Source organism: Pieris napi, chromosome 19 (assembly GCF_905475465.1).
Source record: "Pieris napi chromosome 19, ilPieNapi1.2, whole genome shotgun sequence".
Lineage (NCBI taxonomy): Eukaryota > Metazoa > Arthropoda > Insecta > Lepidoptera > Pieridae > Pieris > Pieris napi.
The window spans coordinates 6,663,069-6,672,345 of NC_062252.1; the positions used below are offsets into that span (position 1 = coordinate 6,663,069).

A 9,277-nucleotide genomic window follows, 5' to 3' on the forward strand; every position below is an offset into this window, starting at 1 on the left:
ACGGATTTTCGTCTTCGCAATAAACGCGTACATAATTCTTATCACGTAGTTGGTATTATGTAAAAATGTACCGTCAAAAATTAGTTTCAAAGTAAAAATAATACAATAGTTATTTCTATTAGTTTGTAAAAAACATATGACGTGTTCACACCTTGGTACAAATAAGTTCATAAAAATGATAACAAAATACGAACTCGTTAATAGTGTAATTAATTTAACATAATTGTGTTTTTATAATTAAAGTCTTCAAAGTTTTTGATAATTTGTGGGTAGTTCAGTTGTAGCAACCCTGTTGACGTTACGAGACACTTTAACTTATCTTATGCTTTAGTTTACTTATTTAACAAGAATATTAATGAGTGATAGTGATATCGGATTGAACCCAAACGAAGAAAATGTTGCGTTTCGTTTTTACAACTTTATTCGTTATAACAAATGGTATATTTTAAAATCATTTACTTTATTTTTTTTTAATTTAAATTCGTGCGATATATATTAGTGATTTAACATTTAGTGTTTAGCTTATAGGACTTTTGATCTGGACGGCGAGGAAACTATATTGACTTTTGAAAATGAGAAAATTCATATTGGATGCAAATCGGATTATCCCATGTCTTACTGCGGGTTTGTGGATCCGTATGGAAAGCGATACTCGTAAGTACGAGTACATATAATTAATAAAAAAGTAGTTGTACATTATCAACGTAGAGACTAATTTTTTTAATGCATTTTGAACGATGGAAAAAACAAGGAACCCGTAATTTTCAGTAAATGTTAGTAACTTAGACCTATCTACTCTTTATTCGCTTTTAACATTAAATATTTACTAGACAACTAAATCGGGATCCTTAAAAGGACGTAATATTCTAATACGTTGTTAAAATATTTAATAAAGCAAAAGCGAAACTCCTAAATTCATTTCAATAAGTCCGAAGATATATATTACATACCCTTGTGTTATTTTCAAATTTCATATTTGTTTAATATCTAAAATTACAAGAAACCACAGATATTGCGGCTTTAAAACCCGACACGTTTATATGAGCCTCCGGATTACTATCACTACTATCGCGTTAACTAAAGATAAAACTTCTTGTGATGACTAAAAGACATCTTATTACTTGACGTTTGTATAGACTTTTTAGCGATTTAAAATATTGTATATCAGAAATTATACCCTGATATACGTAACATCAAAATATTATAGTATGTTGTAAAATATATTTTTTAAAGATTTACAGATTTGGCTGTACACGACGGTCAATGTGTGCATGTTATTAAAGCGAAAAAGGCCGATAGCGGGGAGTGGAAATGCCATATCGGTAGCAAATCAATTCGGTTGGAGACTATCAAGAAAATCCGTGTAAGAGTGGTTAGTCAGTTAGCCGCAGTTCAACCAAATATTACGGCACATCTTGGGAAGCCGATGACCTTAACTTGCGCCACAACTGGAGGCTTTATCCCACTGAGTTACTGTCGATTTGAACCGCCAAATGGGAGATCTTTTAGTATCGACGAAAGTGTAACAGATTCCAAGTTAGTAAGACTTTGTATTCTATTATTCAATTTGAGCGTATCCAACCAAATTAGAAGTATGAAATGTCAACAATTATATGTCCTTTTCTTCTTGCGAAATAAAACAATAACAGTGCTTTGATAACTCGGTGAAACAAAAATTCTTTAAGTTCGCAGATACCGAAAGGATAAATAAAACAGATTCAAATTCAAATGCCTTTTATTGCCAACCTTAAATAACATTACTTTAGCTGTGTTAGTATTTAGTTTTCTTAATTTTTATTGTTAGTATTATATTTAATAGTATATTAAATAACTAATTGTTTATTTAGTTGGGTTATGGGTAAAGGACTCCTCCATATTTTGCCATCTGTGTCGGTTCTGAGCGTCCAGGTGTTGCCGGCCATGTCATGTATAATATATATAATATAAATAAAACAGATACATATAGAAATACATATACGGATACCCATGTAGTAGTTATAATAGTCAACGGAAATGGGATACATTATTGCGTTATTGGCCTTTAATATATTGGTTACATTACGCGTTTGGTTACGTATGAATACAAATGCGAAACTACGATTATAACATTCTTATGAGAAATGTTTGTTGTTTGTTTGATTCCTCTTAGAATTTAAAAGATTTTTAAATCATTTTTTTAATAATAAAGTTGTTTTGTTTTTCTCTGTAGGCATTTTATAATTGATTTTTAATTCATCATTTTCCTAATCTTCCCTGTCTATGTATATGTTACAATGCGAGATAATTTATCTTCTTTTACAGCCCTATTCTGAATAGATATTTCTATCCTAATAACCGAAGTCTGGACCGAGGAGATTGTTGTGTTACTATACGTAAGGTGAAACCTGAGGACCAAGGATTATGGATGTGTGGGGCTGGACTGGAAGATGGCAAAGAGCATTTCGACACTATTACCTTTGATATTGAAGGTTTTTTTAATACCTTTATATTTCCAATACATATACGAGATAAGTGTAGAATAATTCGTGTGTCGCGCGTGGTACGTAATTAAAAATGATATCAATTTACTTGATGTGACTATTCACCTTGATGGAATTTTAATTCACATAAAATTTAAATATTTTTTGCTTTCATTCTTTATTTTAATTAATTGCTTTAAGCATTGACGAAGAATTTTTGAAAACAAACGGAGACCAATTTTCGTTTGTTATAGAAATATAATGTATATATATGGAAACATGTTTTGAGATCTGGCAGTACCTAAATATTAAAAGCATTTTTAATAAGATCAGGGCCTACTCTGTAACTTCTAATAGCGATCCCGATTTTTATAAATTGTTGTTCAGCGCGATTCCAAGGTTACGACATTACTGCGGATAACTACATAGAACTTGCATACAAAAACATTGGGTACGGTATAGCTGAATATTTTTGGAAATTACATACGACAAGCGCTGATTTAAAGTAATACACTTTAAATCACTTAAATACAGACAGAAAAACGTTGAATGAGTCCTTTAAACCTGATTGGTAGGTACGTCGGAACATTTATTCACCAAAATATTTTGTTAATAGCTACAGCCTATTATGTAGCGATAACTAATACTGATGATATCAGTCCAGAATTTTTGAGTTTGTCCATTACAAACACTATAAAGTTAGTATAGTTTAATAATTTATCTCAAATACGAAAATAATCAAAGACTGGAAAAGGAGTCATTACAGTCAATAAAGTTCAGTTTACGTTTTAAAAATTAAATAAATAAATATTCATTATTATTCTCTTACATTAAGTGTAATTATTAATATTGTATTAATAAATTCTATTATTAATCAAATGTTGTTTTTAAATTATGTCCAATGCCGTAGCATCTTCTGTGGGCAACTTCATTCTGTTAATTTGGTGTCACGGTGCGCGCGCATCGTAAAATTTCACTGTCATAAATTTTTCATAACGCGCCTAAAGAAGTATAACTTCAAAAATTCTGAACAAATTTCAGGGATCAACACAATGTCCACGGCATCGACAACAGCGGTAACTATTGGTGGGATTTTAGTAGCCATTGCTTTGGGTTTCATTATTTACGGGCTGTGGAAGAGAAAGGGACTATTAGGAGTCCAAAATCAGCCTGAAGACATAGAAATGAGAACACCACAAGCAAGAAGACAGGTGCCAGAGTTGGTTGTTATATCTCCTTCTACAGCTACTCCCGCCGAGTCTCCACTCATGTCGAGTACGAGGTCCGAATAATGCTTTAAATGTTCTGTTGTATGTAGATCATGCTATTTGTAGTATCAGGCTGGGCATCCCGAAGCTGCTTGTGGGTAATTTTGAACAACTAGGCTAAGATTTTAATGTGTTCTTGACGCAAATAAAACTCAGTTATATTAACCCTAGAAAGATAATCATACGTCATTTTGACGTAAGTATAAACGTTTGAGTGGGCACATGCTGGAATTTGTATATCATATGCTTATGAATGTGATTGTCAGCTTTAATATATGCAAATAACTTAATAATAAATTAAAAAAAACATAAGTGTATACACTATACATATATTTATATTAGCTAAATCTTAAATAAACTAAACACAGCTCTTTTAACACTAAAAAACTTCTCTTCATCAGCCTTATAATTTAAGAAATAAACTTTTTATAAAATGATCAACCTTAACTAATATTTTTTTTATTGTTGTTAGCCTTCAATGCACTTAGGACAGGCGCTCGACTTATGCTCTCCAGTAGGTATATAATGACGAAAGTATTGCACTTATCTAAAAAACACGACTGTCACCTGCAAGCTACTTGGGTCAACTGAGTTGACACTTGACACTTGACAGGAACGGCCAGTGCCATGGCGCGTATATAGAAACAAATAATATAGATTTTTTTAAATCGACTAGGTACGTCGATTCGACGTAGGTTATCTTTCTAGAGTTAAAACACTTTTGTCATGGCTATTGTTAAAATTGTATTAGGATTATTGCATCTGTTAATGTAAATAAATAGATTTAATTTTAATTAAAATATTTTCACTCTATTACGATAAAATTGTGGAAAAGAAATATATATTATAAAGACTACACTTTATAAATTACACCTTATTCTATTGTTGCATGATTTTACAGACGCTGCAGCTGGTCCCCGTTTCCCGCGTTGTGGATGACCACACTTTGCCGAGGAGAAATAAAAAAAACACTAACTTGGTACTAAAATTATGCAGTTAATTGCCAAATAAACATTGAATCAAAAAATTTTATAAATTTGAGTGATATGTATGTATGCACGTGAGTGCGTGAATGATCATAGGAAAATGGGTACAGCCATAGACTGTCTCAACCTCAAACCACTAGCAAGTTCTGCAGCAAGCATTTTGACATTTTCAATCGTTTGTATCTCGATAACTTAAAACCTTGGAATTAGTCTAAATTTTGTTGTAGGAAAGTATGAATGTGTGGTCCTAGAGGGCTCGGTTGTGTTTTTTCCAGATAGTTTATGGAATCGAGCAGTTTAGCTTTAATCGTTTAGCTTTCGGCAGTTAGCAAGAAAGTATAGTTTTCGTCGAGCAAGTATTGGTTTTTTCGTATAGTCTGATGGTGGGATATCTAATGGCTTCCGATGAGCAACCTTGAGCTCTGCTTGTAAGCTTCTTGTTTGAGCACGTTCTAATTTATTGAGATTTGATTCGGATGTTCCTCCCCGAGCAGTTTTGCAATAAGTAAGCAGGGACTAACAAGAGCATGGTACATTGTTTATAACCTATTTAAGCTCCTATAATTTTGACATCTACAAAATTTTAAAGGTTTTTATACTAAAAACATTGGCATGCCTTAGAGCCAAATAGTCGATGGCTTGTGGTCACGTAATCGTCTATTAAAAAAAATGATCTCGAAACGGATACAGAAATCTAAGTTACACTGTTTTTTTTAAACGGCGCATATGGTGTCTAGATTTAAATTCGCCGCGCTAAGACGAGAGCCTTCAGGTAGGTAGAAATTTGAAACAAACCTTGTTAAAATAATAAATAAATCTTCTTAATTAATTTCACTTATAAGCTTTAATCTAATTTCCATTTTGGGAAGTTTTTGAAAGGTTAAAAGTTATTCCTTTTTGTCAATTTACATTTTTTAAACTTTTATTTAACATTAATCTTAGTTTTACATAAATAAAAATAGACAAAAGTACATTAAAATATTGTTGGTTATTAAATTTTTGTATATTTAAAACATTATTTTAACTTAATAACTAGGATGGTTAAGCATTATGGCCAATCGCTCCATATTTACAGCATAGACAGAATGACATGCTATCACATTCTTTTGTACCAGTAAGGTGTTGTAAAACTCATCAATAGAAAGTTTCTCGTCTTTTGTTTCAGCATCGGATACACTGTAAAAGAGGGGATGAATTACAGAACCTACAAAAATTAAAAAAAATCTTATTGATAATTTTTCTTTTAATGCAGGTCGGTTAGAGTTAGGCCTTCTATGACTGTCAACCTAAAACAATTACCATTTTGGGATATCAAGCCCCTAAAACATTAGCTATACAGCCTTGGACAAGGTAAAATGTGGCCCGTTTCTAAAAATTATTTTTTTGGTGTAGAACACTTAATTAACATGGGACATACCTGCATGCAATCTCATATGCAGCTGAATGTTCTACTTCATCAATTGTTGGTGGACATCTAGGCCCCAGGGCATCAGGACCATCATCTACATTAACTCGTCCATCACTTTGCGGGTCATATAACTTATTTACACTTCTTAACCACATATTAGGCATATCTCCACCTATATCATACATAAAGTGCCTATTACGAAGCTTGTACCCTTTGCGCTGTGATACAACAGCACTGATTATATTTTTAAGAAAATTTTGAACAGCAACAACAATTAAATCTGATGCCTCGTCATCAGCACCTTCGAGACCTAGTTCCCATGCTGCAAGCATGAATCTCCCAACAACCAATGCATGGTCTGGCAGAAATATTTCCTGGAAATAAGATTTTTGATTTTATACTTATTCAGTTTAGATTATGGTCTTCATTACATATTTTTAAGAAATAATGTTTTCGGATTACAAAATATCTCTCAACTACCTTAATTAAAACAAACTAATTGTTCTACGCATTGCTTGTATAGTGAAGATTTTATAATTTCATAAAAATATAGTTTTATATTACCTGTGCTGCATACTTCACACCGTCGCTTCCTGCGCCAGGAGGTGTACTTGGAGGAAGATAATCTAACAAGTCTGCAGATTCAAAGTTGGATTTTTCAGAAGTCCTAGAAGAACGCTTATGCCTTCTTGTGTTTCTATTATGAGAGCTAGCTTTCTCCTGAGCGATAGTGATCGAAGTTTCGGCTAGACCTTCCACTTTGTTGAGTAATGCGAGCAAAAAATCATTGTGGTAGTGAATTTGTTCTTGACTCAATAATAAACGAGCTTCTGCATCAAATTCTTCTTTGGTAAGTTTCATTCGAAACCATTGTTTCATGTGACTGTAGTATTTTGTGGATTTATCACCTAAAATATCATTTAATTTTCGTCTAGAATTAGACAAAATGTCTAAAGCCATTCTAGTGGAATTTAAGCTACCATTTATTTCTTCACTTGAAAATAGTACATAAAAGCAGTCTTTAAAATTTCAATTACAAATTGAACGACAAATTACAAAAATACCAAAATATATTCTTGTGAAACATTCACATGTCACAAGTCACAACAAATAACAATTCCGTCCTCCGCGGCTCACGCTCTGAACATAGAGTACAGAAGGCCCACAGTTATCGAATCTGAAGTCACAGATTACGTAATGGTCTATTCGATATTTTTTAAACGCTTTCTAATTATTTATGACTATAGAATCTCCACAAATTCTTACTTTTAATTCTGATAGGTTCATCATCATCCAATCCCGCCAAAATACTTCTCTAGACAAAATGACGTCAAACTAGTCCCTATCACGCACCATGCTTGTAAACGCGTATAAACGTGTTCTTTATCATTCCTAAATTACGCATATATTATATTTCGATCAAACAAATTTGAATTTGAACTCCAAGATAGTTTAAGTTTAGACAGGCAAAGGCATATTAATTACAAGCATGCTACGTCTACGTTTTGTCTAATTGGTTAGTAGTATTTATTTCGTGACTACTTATGCTTAGTAACAGATGCTTGGTTAATGGTCAGAGATGTATAGAGGTGGCAAAAGTGGCTTAGGCTGCCTACTCTGCATATTGATTAATGTTTAATAGAATGAAACCATTATAGAGCAGACGCCAGACATATTTCTGCCACTTATTCATTAATAATCTTTCTTTCATTCTTTATTGGCCAGTAGGTGGATCAGTGCCTGACAGCTTTCTTCGTAGCAATTATCTGATTGCCTTTGAAAAAAAAGGCGTGCGTACAAAGTACACATATCAGAAGTGAAACTTCTTTGTAAATTAATTATTACTAAGGTAAAAGCCCCAATAGGTGATGATGTAGCAGTATATCATCACTCCATGTATTTGTATATCTATATTCACACTGTTTTAACACACTGTATACGTGCTAATAATAATATAAATTAAAAAAATCTGCGTTTACTGCACAAGACGTTATGAGACAGAAACTACTAAACGAATGAATCCAATAGCGTGTAGTTTTTCTCGATCTCCCTTACTCTCTCTCTCAATCTTTCTCACTATAGCTCTCTCCAACCTCTCGCTCCATGGCACTGTGCGTGGTGCGACGTTCGCTCTATCTCACTATCTCTCTCGAGCTTTCTTACTTGATTGCTCCCTACTCTCGCTCCATGACTATTTGCTTCATGCTACGTTCGACCTTTCCCACTCTCTCAATCGGTCTCAATCGCTCTCTTCCTTTACTTCGACAAAAACGCTGCACATCTTCGAGCCACAACCATCAACCATGAACCATCGAAGAAGAGTAAAATGGGATAGCTAGCTACCCCATTCTAATAACTGATTGTTAATATAATTATGCTGATGAGGTAATCATCAACAAGTTGTTTGTGGAAAAGGCCTACTTGGGATGCCACGTAAAAAAAACGCGCCTATAGACTATACCTCAGAGTCAGTAATAAATAATTAAAATTGTTGGAATTAAACAAAAATTTTCGAAAATTTTTAAACAAACGAGAGATTTTGTTATGATCGGCTTGTCATGAGCATTGACGAATCCGCTCAACTTTGGAGCGCTGTAACAGCGTTTCCAACTAACGAAATTAAAACTTTATGAAAATCTTCAGAAAGAGATCCTCTACAAAATTGTTCTGATATATTATAAAATTAAAAGAAAAAAAGTTATTAAGCAATAAAGGATTTTTTTTTCACTTTTACTTATAACATTTAGAATTTTGGAATTATAATAAAAAGCCCCACAGACATAATTGTAGGCAACGCAATTTGCTACAAAATATGTCCTCATAAATTTTTTGTACGATGGATAGTTTAGGAGATATTATAGCCAAAAACGTGTTTTCACCCCTTTTTCCAAGATGGCGGGGGACAAAGGCGCCAACCGCACAAACTTGGGTTTAAGTTTGTATTGACCCCCTCTACATGTCCCATAAATAAAATTACGTCCTCTAACAAATGTTCAGTTTGGCCCTCAAATTATAACATTTCAATGGACTATAGGTATTTTCGCGAAAAGTGTGATAATAAATTATTACGTTCTAGACAGTCGTCAAAATGTGCCGTCGTAATTTGCGGTGACCGTGTCTTCCGTAATTATGTCAAAACAGTGAAACAATCACAAA

At 33.2% G+C, this 9,277-nt stretch overlaps 2 protein-coding genes across 3 annotated transcripts; one reads left to right on the plus strand and one right to left on the minus strand.

Moving 5' to 3' along the window:
• The first annotated feature begins 139 nt into the window (after positions 1-139).
• On the plus strand, positions 140-4,521 carry LOC125059219. Of its 2 annotated transcripts, none has more exons than XM_047663531.1 (5): positions 140-438; positions 515-654; positions 1,234-1,536; positions 2,302-2,468; positions 3,501-4,521. In XM_047663531.1, the coding sequence occupies exons 1-5, from the start codon at positions 436-438 to the stop codon at positions 3,749-3,751; spliced, it is 864 nt and encodes a 287-aa protein (XP_047519487.1). In that variant the 5' UTR covers positions 140-435; the 3' UTR covers positions 3,752-4,521. The 2 variants fall into 2 exon arrangements, with proteins under 2 accessions (XP_047519487.1, XP_047519486.1); XM_047663530.1 differs by having other exon boundaries at positions 522-654.
• Positions 4,522-5,682: 1,161 nt separating this feature from the next.
• Positions 5,683-7,206, minus strand: LOC125059351 (transcriptional adapter 1-like). Its single transcript, XM_047663738.1, has 3 exons — positions 6,686-7,206; positions 6,131-6,495; positions 5,683-5,889 (listed from the first exon to the last, which is right to left on the minus strand). The coding sequence occupies exons 1-3, from the start codon at positions 7,079-7,081 to the stop codon at positions 5,739-5,741; spliced, it is 912 nt and encodes a 303-aa protein (XP_047519694.1). The 5' UTR covers positions 7,082-7,206; the 3' UTR covers positions 5,683-5,738.
• Positions 7,207-9,277: the final 2,071 nt, after the last annotated feature.